At 43.7% G+C, this 23,974-nt stretch overlaps 1 protein-coding gene across 3 annotated transcripts in view; it reads left to right on the top strand.

The window, feature by feature from the left end:
• HIBADH (3-hydroxyisobutyrate dehydrogenase) overlaps nt 1-23,974 on the top strand; it is a 214,468-nt gene that overhangs the window by 26,473 nt on the left and 164,021 nt on the right. For 2 of the 3 annotated variants that reach the window (XM_056519863.1, XM_056519862.1), the window contains exon 2: nt 15,784-15,940. In XM_056519863.1, the coding sequence (XP_056375838.1) occupies nt 15,784-15,940 (157 nt within the window). The remainder of the gene's footprint in view (nt 1-15,783; nt 15,941-23,974) is intronic. The other variant, XM_056519864.1, reaches the window with a different exon arrangement.

Raw genomic sequence — 23,974 nt, 5'->3', positions numbered from 1 at the left:
AAATCACTAATTTAGGCCTTAAATGCACATGGCGCTCTCTAACTTTGGAGTCCTATTTCAAGGCAACAGTTTAGGGCCACATATGGGGTATCACCCTACTCGGTCGAAATTGCCTTACAAATTTTGGTGGGTTTTATATCCTTTAATCCCTTATGAAAAGGTGAAGTTGGGGTCTACACCAGCATGTTAGTGTAAAAAAATCTAATTTTTTACACTAACATGCTGGTGTTGCCCTATACTTTTCATTTTCACAAGCGGTAAAAGGGAAACAAGCCCCCCAAAATTTGTAATGCAATTTCTCCTGAGTACCGAGATACCCCATATGTGGGCGCAAACTGCTCTGCAGGCGCACAACGCTCAGAAGGGAGAGTGCGCCATGTACATTTGAGGTGATTTGCACAGGGGTGGCTGATTTGCACAGCGGTTCTGACAAAAGCAAAAAAAAAAACACCCACATGTGACCCCATTTGGAAACTACACCCCTCACGGAATGTAATGAGGGGTGCAGTGAGAATTTACACCCCACAGGTGTCTGACAGAGCTTTGGAAAAGTGATCTGTGAAAATGAAAAATTTAATTTTTCATTTGCACAGCCCACTGTTCCAAAGATCTGTCAAACACCAGTGGGGTGTAAATGCTAACTGTACCCCTCGTAACGTTCCTCAAGGGCTCTAGTTTCCAAAATGGTATGCCATGTGGTTTTTGCTGTCCTGGCACCATAGGGGCTTCCTAAATGTGACATGCCCCCCGAGCAAAATTTGCTCTCAAAAAGCCAAATATGACTCCTTCTCTTCTGAGCATTGTAGTTCGCCCGTAGTGCACTTCAGGTCCACTCATGGGGTACATCCATACTCAGAAGAGATGGTATTACAAATTTCGGGGGGTCTTTTCTGCTATTAACCCTGGCAAAAATGTGAAATTTGGGGGAAAACCAAAATTTTTGTGAAATCTTTTTTTTTTTTTTTACATATGCAAAAGTCGTGAAACACCTGTGGGGTATTAAGGCTCACTTTATTCCTTGTTACGTTCCCCAAGGGGTCTAGTTTCCAAAATGGTATGCCATGTGTTTTTTTTTTTTTTTTGCTGTCTTGGCACCATAGGGGCTTCCTAAATGCGACATGCCCCCCAAAAACCATTTCAGAAAAACATACTCTCCAAAATCCCGTTTTCGCTCCTTCCCTTCTGTGCCCTCTACTGCGCCTGCCGAACACTTACCGTAACATAGACATATGAGGTATGTGCTTACTCGAGAGAAATTGGGCTACAAATGCAAGTAAAAATTTTCTCCTTTTACCCCTTGTAAAAATTCAAAAATTGGGTCTATAAGAACATGCAAGTGTAAAAAATGAAGATTGTGAATTTCCTCCTTCACTTTGCTGCTACTCCTGTGAAACACGGGTTAAAACACTGACTGAATGTCATTTTGAATACTTTGGGGGGTGCAGTTTTTATAATGGGGTCTTTTATGGGGTATTTCTAATATGAAGACCCTTCAAATCCACTTAAAAACTGAACTGGTCCCTGAAAAATAGTGAGTTTGAAAATTTTGTGAAAAATTGGAAAATTGCTGCTGAACTTTGAAGCCCTCTGATGTCTCCCAAAAGTAAAAACACGTAAATTTTATGATCCAAACATAAAGTAGACATATTGTATTTGTGAATTAAAAAAATGTATGTGGGATATCCATTTTTCTTACAAGCAGAGAGCTTCAAAAATAGGAAAATGCTAACTTTTCAAATTTTTCATCAAATTTTGGGATTTTTCACCAAGAAATGATGCAAGTTACCACAAAAATTTACCACTATGTTAAAGTAGAATATGTCATGAAAAAACTATCTCAGAATCAGAATGATAAGTAAAAGCATTCCAGAGTTATTAATGTTTAAAGTGACAGTGGTCAGATGTGCAAAAAACGCTCTGGTCCTTAGGGTCATAATGGTCTCGGTCCCCAAGGGGTTAAGGGGTTAATCAGCTCTAACTGGCTTTCATAGGCTCTGTGCATACTGCATTCAAGCCTTCCATTGGAAGTATATTTAGGGAAGATTTACAAACATTTACCTCAAACCATATTGGATATGTATAAGCATATAATGCTATACTGTATTTTGCCCATTGGGTGAAATAAAAAAGAAAAAAAAATCACCTACATTGTTTTTTTCTGTGGCACACTGTATCGGGAAGTGCAGTCTGCTTTCCTATACAGTAGAAAAAAAGGTATACGGTTATATACTGGCCCAACAGAGGCCAAAAGGACAATATTTTTGCCCTTTATTCGATGAATGGTACGCTGTGAACACATTTACTTATCGGGATCTTTTTTTGGCTTTTTGTTACGGTAGGGTCACACAGGGTATGTTTCAAGCTGCATGATATCCACTGCACAGCGGGGAAATACACTGCATATTCTTTTAGGAGCAGACACACAGGGCTACCCGTGGAAGCCCTGTGTGTGCAGTGGGGTTTGGAGGCGGGGTCATTGTGCTAACGTGACTGTGACGCACAGGTCAGCCTCCAAACCTCACTGCGCACACAAGGCTGCCACTGGGTAGCTGTGTGTATGCTCATCAAAGAATATGCAGCCTATTTCCTGCTGTACAGCGGATTCGTGTAGTGTGAAATATGTTGCATATAAGCTATGTGTGACCCTAGCCTAAAAGTGAATGTATCACTAAAATATGTTTTTTTTCTGACCTATTTTTTTTTTTTTCTGGCTATAACTTTTTCAACTTCATTTTGGGGGCAGCAATTTTACCTAAGCTGTTTGTAACAGGGATATAGGCACAATAGACTGTCTCAGACTCTATTGACATGAATGGGATAGTTAACTTGTGCACAGGTCATTCTACATAAAGGAGAGGAGGCTGACCTTTGAACTTCAGCTATTCTAAATGGTGGTAAATCCGGTCTTAATTATAGACTGGTGTCACCATTCGAGTGATCTCTACAGATTAGGAGGTCTTAATACTTAAATGGGCTCTGTAATTATAAAAAAAAAAAATTCTGATATCTTTTAGTTTTTGTTATAAAAATTACTTTGTAATTTATTTTATCTACCTAAAGTTACGGCCACGAGGGTTCTCCATTTAGGGTCCCCTGCCTGCAATCCTGTCTCCTGGCCCCTGCAGGATTGTCTCCAGTAGCGGCCTGGCAGAGACAAAATTCTGGAAATGTGGGTGGGACCTGTGCTCAGTGCTGCACTCACTCTCTGCCCTGTCACTTGAGCAGGTGGGAGTGAGCACTGTGCGCGCAGGTCTGCTCCAATCTCCCTCTGTACATGTTCAGAGAAAAGGGGACTGAGAACAGCCTGCGTGATTGGTTGCCTCTATTATGCTGTGCTCCCGAGTGCGAGCGCAGTATTGAAGAGAGAGAGAGGGCGGCAGATGATGTCGCGTCTGCAGAGGAACGCCCCCCTCCAGAACTGAAGACAGAGGGCAAAATAAGGGTGAAAACCAGCAAAAGATAAAACATTGTGGGGGGTTATGAGGATGGGGGGGGGGGAGGGGGGAATAAATAGGGAGGGGGGGAGGACGTGAATAATACCTAAAAAATAGTACATAATAACATGTACTATTTAATATTAGGCCTTGTGGCCAGACTGAAAACGGCAAGATTTCAGGATTATATTATCATATTGATCACAAAATAGAAAATGATTAAAACCACTAAAAATTCTATATAATGTGTTCAACAGAAAAACTTAAAATCTCCAAAGCCTTGATATTCTTAGCCATCCTTCCCTCCCCTTGCATTACATCTCCCAGCAGTCATTGCGGCTCTACTCTGACTGAAGCCCAGCTCCTCACAGCTCTCTCTCTCTCTCTGAAAGCAGCACCCACCCTCCTGCTCTGAGAGCCACACACACCTCCAAACTCTCAGCACTAAAAAGGAGAATGACTTATCAGTGCAGGGGAGAAAACATATGGTTTCTGTCTCTCATGAGGGTGGGGGCTGCTTTATGAGGGGGACTTGGACAGAGACAAGGTGGATGGCTGGATTATGTCTTTCCCTCATTCCCTGCATGTAAGTGACAACCAAAAGAGGAAAAACTGCTCTATATTTCTAATAAATTATATTTAGACAATTGAATAGGTTGATGAAAGGGAAAGGATGGGCTATGGATTTAGTTCCCCCAGAGTACCCCTTTAATTAAACGATTGGTCATTTTCTGATAACACATTCTCATTAAGCTGTATAGAATTTTTTTTTCTGCTATACCAATTAGGGATGAGTGAATCGAATCTCAGGAAAAATTTGATTTGCAACGAATGCGAATATCGTCGCGATTTTATTGTGCAAATTGCTTCATTAAACTCCATTTAGTGCGGTCCAGGCTCCAGGGCATCTAAAATGGTGGATCCACATGTGAGGACATGGGGAAAGGAATCCTGGGAAGGCAGGAACAAGGGTAGGCGGGATGACCCTGAATCACATGCAGCATGCAGCCTATCAGCAGCCAGTCACCCCTGTGATGTCACAGCCCTATATTATAGGCAGCCATATTGCAGCCAATCACTTCAGCCTTTCACTATAAAGAGATAGATAGGGACAGACAGCGCTGTGTGTTGCACAGAATAGCCTTTATCCAGTAGTGAGTCACCTCCTAGTCAAGTCAGCGTTCTGTTGCACAGAGAGAGGGACAGAGAGCAGTGTGTTTTGCACAGAAAAGCATTCTTACTGCAGCGATTCACCTCCCAGTCACTGTCTTCAGCGTTCTATTCCAGAGAGGGACAGAGCAGTTTGTTGCACATTGTGATGCAAAGAACAGCAACAATTCAGCTCAAGCACAAATCTTGCTTAGAAGCACTGACACAGGGACTGTGTGCTGCAGCACTGGTGTATACTGCTGGTGTTGTGCACAAATACTTTTTTAAGCGTACTGTAACGCATTTTTCTCCCCTCATAAGTACATACCTGATACCACATACATACATCTAAGTGGTGTACTATTTTGTACCTGTTAAAGTCTCAAGGGCCTAGATACTGTGAAAGGCCAGGTTAAAGTACCCACCGGCTGGTGTTGTACAGATGTACAGGAATACTTTTTTAAGCATACTGTAGCGCATTTTCCTCCCCTCAGAAGTGCATACCACATACATACAGCTAAATGGTGTATTATTTTGTTCCTGTTAAAGTCTCAAAAACCTAGATACTGTGAAAGGGCAGGCAAAAGTACTCACTGGCTGGTATTGTACAGAAATACTTTTTTAAGCATACTGAAGCGCATTTTTCTCCCCTCATAAGTGCATACCACATACATACAGCTAAATGGTGTATTATTTTGTTCCTGTTAAAGTCTCAAAGGCCTAGATACTGTGAAAGGTCAGGCAAAAGTACTCACTGGCTGGTATTGTACACAAATACTTTTTTAAGCGCAGTGGAGCATATTGTACTCCCCTCATATACGCACTAAACATGTCAGGCAGAGAAGTGCCAGGACGTACACAGAGGAGTGGCAGAGGCCTAAATTTATCAGGCAGAGGTTGCAGCGATAGGCCTGAGCTCCTGGTATCAGCTAGCGGTCGTGTCTCGGCAAGCAACCCATCTGCCGTCATCACAGTTGGCTAGCACAGTGATCCGCTTCATCATAAGTGACATCTGACACCCCCAGTCAACAGTCAGTGGGTTCCTTAGACACAACCCTCAGTTGGCATGGCCCGCGAGCAGTCCCTGTCATCCCATTGCCTCTGTCCTATGCTGTTCCCTCCCCCACAGAAGTATCTTATGCTGAGGGTTCAGCTCCACTATTTAGTGAGGATGATCTAGAGGACAGACAGAAGCTACTTCCCATCCAAGAATTGGAGGAGACATCCGCCGCTTCCTATGCTAGGCGGGCAAGTAGTGATGAGGAGAGTGGCGTGGGAGGTGGTGTTGTGAGCATTCAGGCACCTGAAGCAGACACTGTTGAGGAACCTGAGGAGGACATCAGTGACGTTCAGACACAACTCGATGATGATGATGATGATGAAGCCGATTGCACTTTAGAGCCAGGTGCAGAAGGGGTTTCATCACCATCAGAAGAGGGTTGCAGGTTGCCCATGAGGCAGCAGCGGAGCCAGCAAGGTGGTAGCATGGTTGGCAGTCAGCATGGTGACAGAAGTGGAAAGTCTGGCGCCGAATGTGCCCGGGGTAGAGCACCTGCTTCGTGGCAGCCTACCTTCCCGGGAGGTAGTGAAACAGGGGTTCCTGAAGTCGGCAGCAGTAGCAGTCAGTGAGGACTGTTTGTGGGAAAATCAGCTACTTGGCGTTGTGGCAGTTTTTCATCAAGCATCCGGAGGAAGGTAACCTGGCCACATGCAAGATGTGTTGGCAGAAGGAGAAGCGTAGCCAGGGTCCCAATGTTGGCACCACTGCCCTGCGTCAACATATGCAGCGTCACCATAAAGCGGCCTGGGAGAACCGTGGCCCAGCTTGCTTCATCACCCAGTGGCACGCCGTTCCCTGTTTCAGCCAGCCAAGGCTCCACCACCTCAGCCTAAGGGAGCTGTGTGTCATACCCATCTTCTGTCGCTCCAGATGCTCCTGCTCCTCCTACTTCAAGTAGTCATTACACCAGCAATATCCCTTTTCAAGTGGTGGACTCTGCACCTTTCAGAGAACTGATGGCTTGTGCTGAGCCGAGGTGGAGAGTGCCAAGCCGTCATTTCTTTGCGAAGAAGGCAGTACCAGCCCTGCACAATTTTGTGAATTAGAAGGTGGGCCAGTCCTTGAGCCTGTCGGTGTGTATCAAAGTGCACAGCAGCGCCGACATGTGGAGCTGTAACTACGGTCAAGGACAATACATGTCCTTTACAGCCCACTGGGCGAATGTGGTTCCTGCACAGCCACAACAACAGCAACTTGGACAGGTCTCGCCGCTTCTGCCTCCACGATCTCAGGCCGTTGATCCTGTGACAGCGTCCGACTCTGCCTCCTCATCCTCCACCGTGTCCTCAGCCTCCACTGCATGAACAAGTCTCTGTGCCCCTCCAGCATACCATGTGTGCAGGGCACAGCGGTGTCATGCTGTTCTTCACATGGTTTGCCTTGGCAAACAGGGTCACACAGTGGAGGAACTGCTAAAAGTCATTCATCAAGAAATCGAATCATGGCTTACTCCATGAAAACTGGATATGGGAACCATGGTGACCGACAAAGGGAAGAACATCTTGTCTGCGTTGCCACAAGGAAGCCTGAGACATGTGCCCTGCATGGCACACGTGTTAAATCTGGTTGTCAAGCAGTTCCTGAAGTGTTCCCTCCATCTGTGAGACATCCTAACAATGGAAAGGAAACTTTGCATGCACTTCAGCCACTCGTACATGGCAAAGCACACCCTCCTTGAGCTGCAGCTTCAGAACGGCATCGCCCAACATAGTCTGATTTGCGACATTTCCACTTGTTGGAATTCCACCCTCCCTATGTTGGACCGACTATATGAACAGAGAAAAGCCATCACTGATTTCTTGATGATCCAAGCGGATATAGGGACTCCCCTGTGTAACTTCAATTTTAACCAGTGACACCTGTCGTTTGCTCAGGCCCTTTAAGGAAGTCACATTATTAGTCAGTCGCCAGGATTACGGGATGAACAACATCATTCCACTGTTCCACTGCTTCATCTACTATAACATGTGTTGGAAACAATGGCTGGTCAGGGCACTGGAGACGTGGCGCCTACATCTCACAGCCACATGAGCCCTGTGGGGGCTGAACTGGAGGGGGAGCGGTAAAGTGGAGCACAGTTTAGGTTTCACAAGATGGGCAGTTTTCTAGTCATCTGACAGGAGAGGAGGAACAGGAGTAGCTAGAGGAGCTAGAAGGTTATCAGGAAGGCGAGACAGAGGACCCAGACACACCATGGCAGTATGCAGGGGAGATGGAGGCAGGGAGTCTCTCCGAGTCACTTGCAAAATATGGCACGATGCTTGCTCACTTGCTTGCGTAGTGACCGCCGAATCATCACCATTTGACAGAGGAATGAATTCTGGATCTCCACCTTATTGGACCCTCGCTACCATCACAAAATTGAGGTCTTTTTTACACCCACTGAGAGGGAGGACAGACTGACCTACTACAGAGATATCCTACGTAGTCAGTTGGCCGATACCTATCTGCGCCATCGTCCATCCTCTCGCAGGTCTGACGTGGAGGGCCTTCTGGGCTCACCTTCCACTGCCATGGCTGCTGCGGAGGGGTGGGTTGGCAGGAGCAGTACCAGCTAGCGGGAAACTTACTGTAAACGTCTGCCTGTGTGAATGTACCCTAAAAACACTACACTACACTAACACATAATAAAGGGTAAAACACTACATATACACCCCCTTACACTGTACCCCCAATAAAAATGAAAAACATATTGTACAGCAGTGTTTCCAAAACTGAGCCTTCAGCTGTTGCAAAACAACAACTCCCAGCATTTCCGGACAACCACTGGCTGGGAGTTTAGCAACAGCTGGAGGCACCCTGTTTGGGAATCACTGGCGTAGAATACCCATATGTCCACCCCTATGCAATCCCTAATTTATTCCTCAAATGCGCATGGCGCTCTCTCACTTCGGAGCCCTGTCGTATTTCAAGGAAACAGTTTAGGGCCACATATGGGGTATTTCCGTACTCGGGAGAAATTGCATTACAAATTTTGGGGGTCTTTTTCTCCTTTTACCCCTTATGAAAAGGAAAAGTTGGGGGCTACACCAGCATGTTAGTGTAAGAAAATAAACATTTTTACACTAACATGCTGGTGTGGCCCCATACTTTTTATTTTCACAAGCGTTAAAAGGAAAAAAACACCCCCAAAATTTGTAACACAATTTCTCCTGAGTATGGAAATACCCCATATGTGGGTGTAAAATGCTCTGCGGGCGACAACAAGGCTCAGGAGTGAGAGAGCACTATGTACATTTGAGGCCTAAATTGGTGATTTGCACAGGGGTGGCTGATTTTACAGCGGTTCTGGCATAAATGCAAAAAAATAAATACCCACGTGTGACCCCATATTGGAAACTACACCCCTCATGGAACATATAGTGAGCCTTAACACCCCACAGGTGTTTAATGAAAATTCTTCAAAGTTGGATGGAAAAAAAAATTAAACATTTCCTAAAATGCTGGTGTTACCCTAAAGTTTTCATTTTTACAAGGGAAAATAGGAAAAAAGCCCCCCAAAATTTGCAACCCCATTTCTTCTGAGTAAGAAGATACCCCATATGTGGATGTAAAGTGCTCTGCGGGTGCACTGCAATGCTCAGAAGAGAAGGAGCGCCATTGGGCTTATGAAGAGAACATGTGACCCCATTTTGGAAACTACACCCATCATGGAATGTAATAAGGGGTACAGTGAGCATTTACGCCCCACAGGTGTCTGACAGATTTTTGGAACAGTGGTCCGTGAAAATGTAACTTTAGCGAAAAGTCGTCAAACAACTGTGGGGTGTTGAGGCTCAGTGGACCCCTTGTTACGTTCCTTGAGGGGTGTAGTTTCCAAAATAGTATGCCATTTTTTTTTTTTTTTTTTTTTTTTTTTTGCTGTTCTAGCACCATAGGGGCTTTGTAAATGTGACATGCCCCCCAAAAACCATTTCAGAAAAAGTCATGCTCATTCCCTTCTGAGCCCTCTAGTGAACCCGCCGAACACTTGACATACACATTTGAGGTGTTTCCTTACTCAAGAGAAATTGGGTTACACATTTTAGAAAGATTTCTCTCCTTTTACCCCTTGTAAAAATTCAGAAATTGGGTCTACAAGAACATGCCAGTGTAAAAAATGAAGATTTAGAATTCTCTCCTTCAATTTGCTGCTATTCCTGTGAAACACCTAAAGGGTTAACAAACCATTTGAATGTCACTTTGAATACTTTGAGGGGTGCAGTTTTATAATGGGGTCATTTAGGAGGTATTTCTAAAAAGAAGGCCCTTCAGATTATTGGGCAGACTAGATGGGCCAAATAATTCTTATCTGCCGACACATTCTATGTTTCTATGTTTCGAAATCCACTTCAAAACTTAACTGGTCCCTGAAAATTTTCAATTTTTTCATCAAATTTTGGAATTTTTCACCAAGAAATTATGCAAGTATCGACAACATTGTACCACTAACACAAAGTAGAATATGTCAGGAAAAAACAATCTCGGAATCAGAATGAAATGTAAAAGCATCTCAGAGTTATTCATGCTTAAAGTGACAGTGGTCAGATGTGCAAAAAATGGCCGGGTCCTACACTGAAAATTGGCTGGGTCCTTAAGGGGTTAAGGGGTTGAAGACGGTGGAAAACTAATTTTTTTTTTTTTTTTTTTTTTAAATCAACCAGTGCCAGAAAGTTATATAGATTTGTAAATTACTTCTATTAAAAAATCTTAATCCTTCCAGTACTTGCTAGCTGCTGAATACTACAGAGGAAATTATTTTCTTTTTGGAACACAGAGCTCTCTGCTGACATCATGAGCACAGTGCTCTCTGCTGACATCTCTGTCCATTTTAATAACTGCCCAGAGTAGGAGAAAATCCCCATAGCAAACATATGCTGCTCTGGACAGTTCCTAAAATGGACAGAGATGTCAGCAGATGTCAAAGAAAAGAATTTTCTCTGTAGTATTCAGCAGCTAAGAAGTACTGGAAGGATTAAGATTTTTTAAAAGAAGTAATTTACAAATCTACAAACTTTCTGGCACTAGTTGATTTAAAAAAAAAAAAAGTTTTCCACCGGAGTACCCCTTTAACCTCTTAACCCCTTAAGGACCAAGCCCATTTTGACCTTAAAGGGGTACTCCGCCCCTAGCATCTTTTCCCCTATCCAAAGGATAGGGGATAAGATGTTAGGTTGCGGGGGTCCTGCCGCTGGGGACCTCAGGTATCTCCGCTGCAGTGCCCCCTATCATTACTGCACAGGGGCCGGAGCATCGTGACGTCACGGCTCCGTCCCCTCATGACGTCATGGCTCACCCCTGCAATACAAGTCTATGGGAGGGGGCGTGGTGGCCATCACGCCCCCTCCCATAGACTTGTATTGAGGGGGCGGGCCGTGACGTCAGGATGCTCCGGCCCCTGTGTCTCTGGTCATTACGCAAAGAGCGAGTTTGCTCTGTGCAGTAATGATAGCAGGGGGCTGCAGCGGAGATACTGGGGGTCCCCAGCGGCGCGACCCCCGCGATCTGACATCTTATCCCCTATCCTTTGGATAGGGGATAAGATTCTAGGGGCGGAGTACCCCTTTAACCCCTTAAGGACGCAGGACGTAAATGTACGTCCTGGTGTGGTGGTACTTAACGCACCAGGACGTACATTTACGTCCTGTACATAACTGCGGGCATCGGAGCGATGCCCGTGTCATGCGTGGCTGATCCCGGCTGCTGATCGCAGCCAGGGACCCACCGGCAATGGCCGACGCCCGCGATCTCGAGAGCATCCGCCATTAACCCCTCAGATGCCGGGATCAATACAGATCCCGGCATCTGCAGCAGTACACGATTTCAATGAATGATCTGATCGCCCGCAGCGCTGCTGCAGGGATCCGATCATTCAAAACGCTGCACGGAGGTCCCCTCACCTGCCTCTGTCTGGCTCCCGGCTTCTTCTGCTCTGGTCTGAGATCAAGCAGAAGATGACCGATAACACTGATCTGTTCTATGTCCCATGATTATATACTTTTCTATTATTGTTGCGCTTAAAAAAAAAATCGCAAACTTTTAAACCAAATTAGTATGTTTAAAATCCTTCTATTTTGACAATTTATAACTTTTTCATTTTTCCATATAAGCGGCAGTATGAGGGCTCATTTTTTGCGCCATGATCTGTACTTTTTATTGATACCCCATTTGTGTATATAAAACTTGTATACATTTTTTATTATTTATTTTTTACTAAAATGTGACAAAAAGCAGCAGTTTAGCGTTTTCTTTTTTCATGTTCATGCCGTACGGGATCAATAACATTATATTTTAATAGTTCAGACATTTACGCACGCGGCAATACCAAATAAGTGTATACATTTTTTTTTTTTTTTACACTTTATGGGGGTAAAATGGGAAAAAAGGACATCTCTACATTTTTATTGGAGGAGGGGGACTATTTAGAGCAATCCTTTTATTGCTAATACTGTTCAGTGCTATGCATGGGACAAAGCACTGATCAGTATTATCGGTCATCTTCTGCTCTGTTCTGCTCGATCTCAGACCAGAGCAGAAGACCCCAGGAGACGGCCGGAGCCAGGTGAGGGGACCTCCGGCCGCCATGCTGGATGATCGAATTGCTGCGGCAGCGCTGCAGGCGATCCGATCAACTATTTAAAATACCGCACTGCCGCAAATGCAGTGATCTGTATTGATCACGGCATCTGACGGGTTAATGCGATTGCGGATGTCTGCTTTTACCGGCGGGTCCCTGGCTGCTGATAGCAGCTGGGACCTGCCGCGTATGGTCCGGTGCTCGCGGTCATGGCGGAGCGTAAATGTACACCATGGTGCATTGAGTACCACTGCACCATGATGTACATTTACGTCAATTGTCGTTAAGGGGTTATGGACGCAGGGCGACGTCATATATTAGCTGTGGAATTACCACAAGAATCCAGTGAAACAGGTAGGAGCGATAACATATAAACATAACTGATTAAATGAAACATTTGCAGTTCCACAAAGAGTAAGACAATAAGGGGGGGGGGCGCTGAGAGGCACGGGCTGGAACAGGTGGTAGCTCGCCTCATGGCGGACCGCTAGCTCGATGCTCACTAGAATGGGTACTCAAAAAATGTAAATAAATTCAAATGAAATAAAATAAAAATTACATAAAAAATGTATTTATTCTTTTAAATTTTGACGCCATATGGTCACCCTGCTGCCACATCTAGACACTCTGCGACAGTGATTCTAATAGTGATGCCTGTAATGCCTGCATGTCATACTGAATAACAGTATTTTTTCACTAACACAGCACACTCACTATGCATGTTAGGACAAGGCAAAGTGTTCTACACACCTATTGAGAGGGATGTAAGAAAAAATCGATTTGCGCGATTATCGCGATTTTTCACTTTGCGATACTGAATCGATTCAAAATACTTTTGAATCGATCCTTATAGGGATGTGGAATTTGTATCTCCTGACGCCCGGAACAGCATGTCCCGGGCATCAGGAGATACAAGTTCCACATTTGTGGAGCCGGGCAGGCCGGATCTTACGCGGCTTCGCTCTGGGTGTATTGAGCGGGCTCCAACTCGTGCCCGCTCTGTAGTCTGCTGATTCATCACCGCCGCTAATATCCAGCATGCGGTGCTCTACAGTCTGTATGGAGTGGGCTCCGGACTCGTGCCAGCTCCATTCTCTACAGCCCCCGGCTGTTCTCAGTAGCCGGGGGCTGCCACTAATAGCCAGCATGCGGTGATCGCCGCGGCTGGCTATTAATCCTTTAGATCGCCGCTGTCAAAGCTGACAGCGGCGTCTAAAGGGATCTGTGAATGCTCCCTGGTGGGCTAGTGGTGTGGCTCGCCCCCCAAAAGCGCGATCACGGGCGGACGATACACTGTGGAGGTAGCTGGAGGGCTTACCTCTGCTTCCCTGCTCTCCGTGGCTCTGTCATGATAGAGCCTGGCTGGACCAGGCTCTATCAATGGATCGCAGATCAATGGAGTTCAATGGAACTCTATTCATCTGTCTGAGGAATCTAATGATTCCTAAAAGTCTAATAAAGTGTATAAAAAAAATATATAAAGTTTTAATAAAAGTGTAAAAGACATTGTTTTTTTTAGACAGAATCAGGATATATCGCGATGTATAGTCACCTAGACGGTATTGCGATATATCGGGATATATCGAATCGCCACACTGGTATCGCGATTAGAATCGCCAAATTTTTGGCGATTCACACCCCTATTATTGAGGCTCTCTGTAGACCAGAAATAGCCGTTTTTAATAGCGATTCGCTGCAAACACATTTTGGGGGGAAATTCAGCGAATCGGCCGAAGTGAATTTTTCTAAAATTCGCTCATCTCCAATACCAATCAATAATAGTGGCAGATACTATACATGCATTTAAGTTTTTGATACGTTTTTGAGGACATGTTTTGTCATTTAAGTAGGGTCAACTATATTACCAAAATGTGTGAATAAGGCCAACTGTTCATGGGCCACAACACTTAAAGAAAAAAACCATGCAGCCCTTTAGTGCAATGACAAGATCATTGTCCTTCCCATTACCTTCATGTTTCGGGAACAGTTTTGATAAATATGTTGCTGTCTTTTTAATTACCAGTCTCCTGTCTGTTTCCTATTATCCCCCAGTTTAGTGTAACCTACTTAACATACCTCCCCACATCTGCTGCACTGCACTACAAATCTCTTCACTGCCTCTCAATATCCTCTAGAATGAAATATAACGGTCTAGCTCTAAGCTTTTAATGCTCTTTTAATGTATTTTCCCGCTATGTGTCTGCAGTATTCTATTAATATAACCCTTTAAATCTTTTTTTTTTTTTTTTTTTGCTCTCTGCTCTCATCATTTAGTGAGGCTATTTCAGTGACTACACACACACAAAAAAAAATTACTATAAACTACAGCAGACGACGACGGTCAAGATTCTTCTAATCAGAAACTAAAATAAAGTCCACTTTTGAATAACATTGGGATAGATTTACTATTGCAAATGTGCCATTTTGGCTTAATTTGTGTCAAAAAAGATGTCTTATGTGACTTGTGCCACATTTAAAATCAGTTATAGACACTTTTTAGACACTAGTGTGTAACAAAAGGGGAATGCCCCATCTAAAGGGGGTGTGGCTTAGGCAATAAGGTGTGTCTTAATATGCCACACTGTGCGCCATAAATGCTCAAGAATTCTCGTAAAATATTCTAGGGCAGTTAAAGGGTTACTCCACTCCCCAGCGTTCAGGAACTCAATGTTCACATTGAGTTCCTGAACACTGTGTGCAGGCTTCTGTGTTCACGCCCGCCCCCTCGTGACGTCACAGCCTGCCCCCTCAATGAAAGTCTATGGGAAGGGGGCACGGCAGCCGTCGCGCCCCCTCCCATAGACTTACATTGAGGGGGCGGGATGTGACATCACATGACGGTGCGTGGCGTCACGAGGGGGTGGGCGTGGACACAGAAGCCCGCACACAGCATTCAGGAACTCAATGTTCCAGACGCTGGGGAGCGGAGTAACCCTTTAAGTCAAGTTGGTCTAAACTTAGGTAATGCTCCGTCCCATTCTGGGGATGTTCCCCAGGTAAAATATTTGGGTTACACCCTTTGCTTTCAAACTGTTTTAAATTTTAATTCAAAGTAAATGTGTCAGAATTATTTTTACTGATTAGAGTTGAATACTGAAATGTTGTTTACAGATCTGTTTACATTTTCTGATTATAATTTATTTTATTTCATTTTTTGGTATATTATTATGGGGGCAACCATATTGTCTGTGAGTCTGCTCTGCTTTATTTAAAACATTTAGAGATATATTTTATAAGCAGCTACATGAACATAGGAAACAAAAGGCTGGAGGGGACTCACTGACTTCTATGGACTTGTTTTCTAGGCATGGTCTGTGACCTGTGCAGAGGTCATTGTTCAGGGAGGGGGAGGAGGGGAGTCCAGTCACCTGAATTTACCACACGTGACTCCACTCGAGGAGTAGAAACATCGCAGAGATGATCAAGAGAAACCGGAGGCCCCCAGAACTACATTTTAAATAGTACCTGTCAACAAACTAAACTTTGAATATATTGTTCCTTATGTAAGACACTTTGCTATTTACTTGCTGTTAAAATTCTCAACCTTTATGTGTTTTTAATGTAATTGAAAAAACGGCCACTAGGTGGCTCTGTTCTGTTCCCTGTGCAGGAGACCAAACTCAGGAAGTGCTTGTGGGGCATGGCGAGACACAGCTCTCACAGGCTTCAATGATGTCGCATCTGCTGGGGAACGCTCACTTTCTCCTGCCGGGAGCTTACATAACGGAAGCACGGGGAAAGGTATGATACAGAAGTTTATAAAGCTCAGAATTTTTTTTTAAGGGCAGGAGAGGTGTTAGGAGTAGTTAGGGAATATAATCTGAGTTAGTTTAGAAAATATGGTTTGATGACAAGTACTCTTTAAGTGTCATAACAAAGGGTATGAATACTTATGTCCATGTAAAATTTTAGTTTTTCCTTTTTAATACATTTTCTAACAGTAAAAAAAAAATTCTGTTTTCTCATTATGGGGTATTGGGTGAATATTTATGGGGGAAGCATGAAATAGTTTTTATTTCAGCCCAAGGATTCAACATAACCGAATGTGAAAAAAGTGAAAGGTTCTGAATACTTTCCGATTGCATTGTAGATTGATCAAGCCCTGCAGGGCATGGCTAAGCTGTCTAAGATCTCCAAAATGACTTTTCATCATGTTCTCACAGGTAAATGATAGCCAGTTGTAATAAGGGAGCCTGCCTCAGTGACATGCTACACTGATTTGAAATTGAGGACAGTTTCCCTTTAAAGGGGTACTCCGCCTCTAGACATCTTATCCCCTATCCAAAGGATAGGGATAAGATGTCTGATCGCAGGGATCTCCCTGCTGACCCATTGTTCGTTTAGAGCGTCGGGTGCAGCGCCGGAGGCTCGTGACGTCACGGCCGCACCCCGCTCGTGACGTCACGGCCACACCGCCTCAATGCAAGTCTATGGGAGGGGGTGTGACAGCCTCCCATAGACTTGCAATGAGGAGGTATGGCCGTGACATTATGAGCCTCCACCCCGCATCGCCAGTCATCCGGCATGGAGCAAAGTTCACTCTGTGCAACGGATGTCTGAGGTGCCGCAGCTGAGATTGCAGGGGTCCCCAGTGGCGGGACCCCGCGATCAAACATCGTATCCCCTTTCCTTTGGATAGGGGCTAAGATGTCTAGGGACGGAGTACCCCTTTGAGCTACAAGTGACATTGTGACAATAGGAAGAAAGGTGTTACTGTCACCTCTGCCAAGTACATCCTCCAATGACCCCCTGGGAAAAGATACAGGAACATTTATTTATGTAACAATCTTCCTCTTTTTATCAATGGTAGAATATATGTACGATTGTCACATATGTGGGAGGGGCCTTTTTCTACTAAAGAAGGGCCCTATAACAAGGAGCTATTATGGGCTCTTACGTTGGCTGATCGGATTATTTTGGCTCCTCAAAAAAATCTGAGACATCTGAGAATCTTTGCAATTTCTTCATTATCATCTGAAGACATGCAAATCCTGGAATACAATTCAAATACTGTGAATGCAATTTTTAAAGAAGAGCAATATGCATTTCTGTCTCTAGGGGTGCTGCAGGCGAAAGGTTTCAGTTTCTTAGTTTGTTTGTGGCTGGGCACCATCTTGTTGGTATTACAGTAGTGGATGTTTCTCTCCTCTCTGATCGGCCATAATTGACATTTACCAATCTGCTTCCTATTAATGTTCTCTCCCGTCACAGATAATGTTCTCCCTCATCACAGATAATGTTTTTCCCCCATCACAGATAATCTTTGCCTATTTCTGACTAACTATTACATTGGTTTTCTTATCCCTCTATTAGTAAAATGGTTAAACAAACATACAGCATTTTAATGATTTTAAAGAATTAATAATTATAAAGCTACTCCACTCTGCATTTTTTAGATTCAAAAATTTCAATTTTTTTCTGGGAAAAAACAAGGGAGAAAAAAAATGCTTTTTTTCCCATGGCTTCACAATTTTCAGAAATTTTCTATCTCTAGGCCCTCCCCGCCCAATGCTAGTGCCTAGGCTCTACAAATGATTGCAGATCTATGAGATGAGTGCTCGTTTATTGTTTAGGGTCAGGCCATGTAATAGGGCCCTAGGGGTTTGTGTTCCAGCCCCAATACTTTGGAAAGGGGATTTGTGTGTCTGTACAGGGCCACGGCAGTCTGCAGGAAGCGCCGTGCCGTCCTCAGCAGGTAGCCACGCCAGACACGCCCCCTCCATGTATCTCTATCCTTCGTAGAGGGGATAAGTTATATTCCACTACAGTGTTCCTTTGATGGTGTTTACTGGCATATGGATCATAGAGATTATTGGTCTATTTAGTTCTGGTGGTTATGTGTAGATATGTACATATACACATAGACATAAGCAGGATGTTCGAACTCTGCACATTTTGTACTTTTATCATTATGAAGTTTTGGACATTTCAGTCTCTGCTTGTTTCCAAGCCACAAACAAGCATTTGTATGCATTTTTCTTTTACAAAACAATACACATTGGTTCAAAATTGCCTTAAAGGGGTATTCCAGCATTTTTTTATTTGACTATGCTACAGGGGCTGTAAATGGTGGGGCTGTATACAAAAATACAAAAACAGAGCTTCCTATTGGGCAGTATGTTTGTACTAGGTGGAAGAAATAGGTGGATATGAATGATGATCTCACCTTGCAAGGTTGTATTGGCACACAACAACCTTGTGGACGTCTGGTAGATATGATCCCTTTGGATGTTGTTTGCGGTGCAGCCGTCCGGGTTGCTTGAGATGTGTGGCAGCACACTCGATAAGCTGGTTTGCAGGGTCTGGAAAAAAGGTTCCCGGGATGTTCTGCGCCAACCGTAGATGGAATAAAGATGTGGTGAGTCTCAGTTATTTAAAAGTGTTCTTTATTGCCGTATCAGACGCGTTTCGAGGTCTTGCACCTCTTTATCAATGATTATGCCATAATCTACGGTTGGCGCCGAACATCCCGCGAACCTTTTTTCCAGACCCCGCAAAACAGGGGCTGTAAAGTTAGTGTAGTTCATAATATAGCGTCTATACCAGTCTGTGATGGTTTTCTCACAATTTTTCTGTGATTTTCACCCCACTATTTATTTTTAACAGCATACAAAATTACTGTTGTCTCAGATTTTTCCCAGCTTGCAATGCGGCCGAGACCTGACTCACTGGTCAGCTGACGACAGGGAGCCTGTCTGCTTCAATGGGTGGAGCGATCGCTTGGTGGAAGAGAGATCAACTGCAACTAATGCAACAGCTGTAGGCACCCAGATTGAAAACCACAGGTCTTTTGTTTCAATGGGTGGGGTGGCTGATGTGTGGGAGGGAGGAAAATGAAATTGTGGGATTTGTAGTCAAAAAAAGAAAAGTCAAACAGGAAATACAAGTTCACAAAAAGCTAGCCATAGTGTTATGGTAATCTCACGACATAGCCATTTAGCCCCAAGACAAGCGCAGACCCTTCCTAAGCATGTCCATTACTGTCTGGCAGGTACGTACTAAAATCAGCTTATGGTGGATAACCCCTTTAAAGGGGTACTCCGGTGGAATTTTTTTTTTTTTAAATCAACTGGTACCAGAAAGTTATAGATTTGTAAATTAAAAATTTTAATCGTTCGAGTACTTATCAGCTGCTGTACGCTCCACAGGAAGTTCTTTTATTTTTACATTTCTTTTCTGTCCGACCACAGTGCTCTCTGCTGACACCTCTGTCCGTGTCCGGAACTGTCGAGAGCAGGAGAGGCCTCCTATGGGGATTTGCTTCTGCTCTGGACAAGTTCCTGACATGGACAGAGGTGTCAGCAGAGAGCACAGGGGTCAGAGAGAAAAGAAATTCAAAAAGAAAAGAACTTCCTCTGTAGCATACAGCAGCTGATAAGTAATGGAAGGATTAAGATTTTTTAATAGAAGTAATTTACAAATCTGTTTAACTTTCTGGCACCAGTTGATTAAAAAAAAATATTGTTTACCACTGGAGGACCCCTTTAAGGCGTCCATGGATGTAAAGAGCCAGGTTGCATTTTGACAATGTGCCATGTTTCCTTTTCAGATAATATATGGGTATAGTGAAATATTATAATTATTTTTATTGTATGATTCAGTTTCTGTTTGTAACAAACGTGCCATTTTGACAGCGAGAGGGTTAAAGGGGGCATCTCAAGTTGGTTGTTAATTTAAAGAGTGGTAGACCTTATAGTTTTCTATACAGAGGTAACAAAGTTAAATTTTAAGAGAAGACGGGAGCATTCAGATATATAATCAATAGTCCATTTTATTTGCCACCCAAGTGTGACTTTGTGGCTGTTGAAAGCTGAAACATCGCACTTGGGTGACAAATGAAATGGACTATTGATTATATATCTGAATGCCTTGGGCTCCTCTTCTATTGAGATTGTATATGAAGTCTCCTTCTCGACAGCTATGCATCATGAATGTTTAGGTGTGCTCATGTAACAATGGCCTGTGTCAAAAGAAAATCTTAACTCTGCATGTTAGGAGTATGTTTGTAGGACATCTTACAATTTTAATATACCGTATTTTTCGTCCTATAGGACGCACCGGCGTATAAGACGCACCCAATTTTTAGGGGCAAAATCTAAAAAAATAAAGATTTTGAACCCAATAGTGGTCTTTAACCTGTGGACCTCCAGATGTTGCAAAACTACAACTCCCAGCATACCCGGACAGCCGTTGGCTGTCCGGGCATGCTGGGAGTTGTAGTTTTGCAACATCTGGAGGTCCGCAGATTGAAGACCACTGCAGGAGGAGGTAATACTCATGTGTCCCCGCCGCTCCGGACCCGTCACCGCTGCCCTGGATGTCGCTCCATCGCTGTCGCCGTGTTTCCGTCGCTCTGGAACGTCTCTGCTGCCGGCCAGGTATCCTCGCTCTCCGTCGCCGCCATCACGTCGTTACGCACGCCGATGCACGTACGCGACGACGTGATGACGAGGAAGGAGAGCGCCGGCCATACAGGGGATCCCTGAATGGAGAAGACACCGAGGAGGCAGGTAAGGTCCCCCCCCCGGTGTCCTGTAAGCACTAACCCGGCTATTCAGTCGGGCTGTTCGGGACCGCCGTGGTGAAATCGCGGCGGTCCCGAACAGCCCGACTGAACAGCCGGGTTAGTGTCACTTTCCCTTCAGACACGGCGGTCAGCTTTGATCGCCGCGTCTGAAGGGTTAATACAGGGCATCACCGCGATCGGTGATGTCCTGTATTAGCCACGGGTCCCGGCCGTTGATGGCCGCAGGGACCGCCGTGATAGGGGTGTATTCGCCGTATAAGACGCACCGACTTTTTCCCCCCAGTTTTGGGGAAGAAAAAGTGCGTCTTATACGGCGAAAAATACTGTATTTTGAGATATATTAACTTTATTAACTCTTTATAAAACACTTTATAAAGATTCGTGATGGGACATAGAGGATGGATTTTGGAAACATGGCTGCAAGGGCACCTATTAGAAAATATGTCTGAATATATGTGATCTTTGGATTTAAATTGCAACACTTCATTTATAGATGATGAGAAAAGCTGCTTGGTGGCTGCCATAGCTGCCAAGTCTTGTAGGCCTCTGCGAAGGAGATTGATGGAATTCAAGGCTTTTCAGTGGAATGTCTTAGACAGTAGACATTGTGTGTGTGCATGTGTGTGAGACACAGGCGCACAACGCTGTCAAGGTGTTAGACTTGGCAAGTATGCTCTACAATGGCACAAAGAAAACATGCAATTTTTAAGGGGTCTTTTGAGTTTGCAGCCTTTTCACTGTTAGATACCAGAACTGATACATGGTAATACCTGTTTTCTGAACATAAATTTCAGGTAACCTTGCCCTTATTTCCATACAGTATCCTATTACCGGCTATATATGTTTTCACATGGTATACTGTATATTGGTGTTTGGAAAAAGGACTAGCTAGTATCCTGTGTGACAAGGTAGATGTGGCTGTCCCATCCATGAAAGCATTTTTTTTTTAACTAAAAGTGTACCTGTCACTTTAAAGGGGTACTCCGCCCCTAGATATCTTATCCCCTATCCAAAGGATAGGGGATAAGATGTCAGATCGCAGGTGTCCCGCCGCTGGGGACCCCGCAATATAGCAAGCAGCACCCACCTGTAACTGCTTCTGGAAGCGCTGGAGGCTCTCAGGCTAATTCCTCCCGCCAACGGGGACGGAAGATCGTGACGTGAGGGGGCGGGGCGGGACGTCACACGGGGCGGAGTCGTGATGTCACGATCTTCTGTCCACGTGGTCGGGAGGAATTAGCCTGAGAGCCTCCAGCGCTTCCGGAAGCAGTTACAGGTGGGTGCTGTTTGCTATATTGCGGGGGTCCCCAGCGGCGGGACCCCGGCGATCTGACATCTTATCCCCTATCCTTTGGATAGGAGATAAGATGTCTAGGGGTGGAGTACCCCTTTAATAAATTTTTGACATGTTATAGAGACACGTCAAAAATTTTGATCGGTCTGTTTCTAAGTGTTCAGATCCCCACATCAATAAAACAAGCAAGAAAAGACGAGTGCTATCTGTCCAAACAAGTCAGTCCCATAGACTAACACAACGAGTCCATCACCATTACGTGGTACAGAGCTGGGAAAGATCGCACTTCTCTTGGCTTGTTCTAGTGATCGGTTGAGGTCTGAACATCCAGACCCCAACTGATTTATAGTGATGAGCATCATTGCCCATATTTGAATTTGCAATATTTCGCAAATATATAGACGAATATTCGTCTTATATTCATGAATATCGCGTATTCGTTATATTTGCATATGCGAATATTCGCATATGTGAATATTCGCATATTTGAGAAAGAAAACAGTGAGGGGGTGGGCAACTTTACTATTGGTTGCTAGGGATGTTGTTGATAACCTCTGACAAGTGTATTTGCATCATTCTAATTGGCCCACAAGTGAAAAGAAGGAATATGTGAATATTCGTAATTTCGAATATATAGCAAATATGTTCGCAATATTAGCAAATTCGCGAATTTGCGATATTCGCAATAGAAATTCAAAGTGCAAATATTTGTGCCTAACACTACTGATTAAAGGGGTATTCCAGGAAAAAACTTTTAATATATATCAACTGGCTCCAGAAAGTTAAACAGATTTGTAAATTACTTCTATTAAATAATCTTAATCCTTTCAGTACTTATGAGCTTCTGAAGTTAAGGTTGTTCTTTTCTGTCTAAATCCTCTCTGATGACACCTGTCTCGGGAAACGCCAAGTTTAGAAGAGGTTTGCTATGGGGATTTGCTTCTAAACTGGGCATTTCCCGAGACAGGTGTCATCAGAGAGGATTTAGACAGAAAAGAACAAGCTTAACTTCAGAAGCTCATAAGTACTGAAAGGATTAAGATTTTTTAATAGAAGTAATTTACAAATCTGTTTAACTTTCTGGAGCCAGTTGATATATAAAAAAAAGTTTTTTCCTGGAATACCCCTTTAAAGCTTTTGACGTGTCTACGGCATGTAAAAAGTTTTTAAAAGTGATAGTGTCCATTTAAGTGTGCATTTCACTGGCCACTTCTAAACAGTTTTTGCTTTTGTTATTTTATGCTGCCTGTGATGTGTTACCTTTGCTTTCGTGCATAAGCTTCTGTCTGCTATACCATACTATATTCTCTTTTTGACTATTCTCATAACCTTGCAGTACCGTACACCAGTTCTGTCTGATTACTGTTCTTGTGACTACAGCTACCTGCGCCATCACCTCTAGTTTATCTACCGGCACTCAGTGGGATGTTTCTACATTAACTTCTAATGTCAGTCTAACTAGGGGCACCACAATTCTATAACTAGCTGAGTACTCTGAGCCAATCACAGAAACATTATGCATCTGCTAAATCTGACACATTAAATATTAATATACATACAAAGCAAAATATCCAGAGTATATATGTCTAGATATATGACCGCACATGCTACTGGTACTTTACTAAAATATCACTCTGGAAAGGCTTCATATATGAACTCCTATAAATGAAACACCAAAAAGAAACTATGGAGTAATTTCAGTACTTTAAAAAATTAATCTTTTTAATGATTCATATTAAAATCATTACATAATATATTAAAAACACAAGGAAAAAACTCCCACAGGGGAGACACACAAGAAAAGAGCGACACAACCTGCTCATACATATTAAACATTCTTATGGTATCTTGTATATCCAATACCTATACCCTCCATTAGTAACAAGAGTGGTAACACTTCACATGAATAATAGGCCAAGGGTTCGGTCAGGTAATACATACAAACAAAGGTAGC

The sequence above is a fragment of the Hyla sarda genome, chromosome 5, assembly GCF_029499605.1.
Source record: "Hyla sarda isolate aHylSar1 chromosome 5, aHylSar1.hap1, whole genome shotgun sequence".
Classification (NCBI taxonomy): Eukaryota; Metazoa; Chordata; class Amphibia; order Anura; family Hylidae; genus Hyla; species Hyla sarda.
The sequence above is the reverse complement of the archived record's forward strand: the minus strand, read 5'-3'. Positions and strand labels throughout refer to the sequence as shown.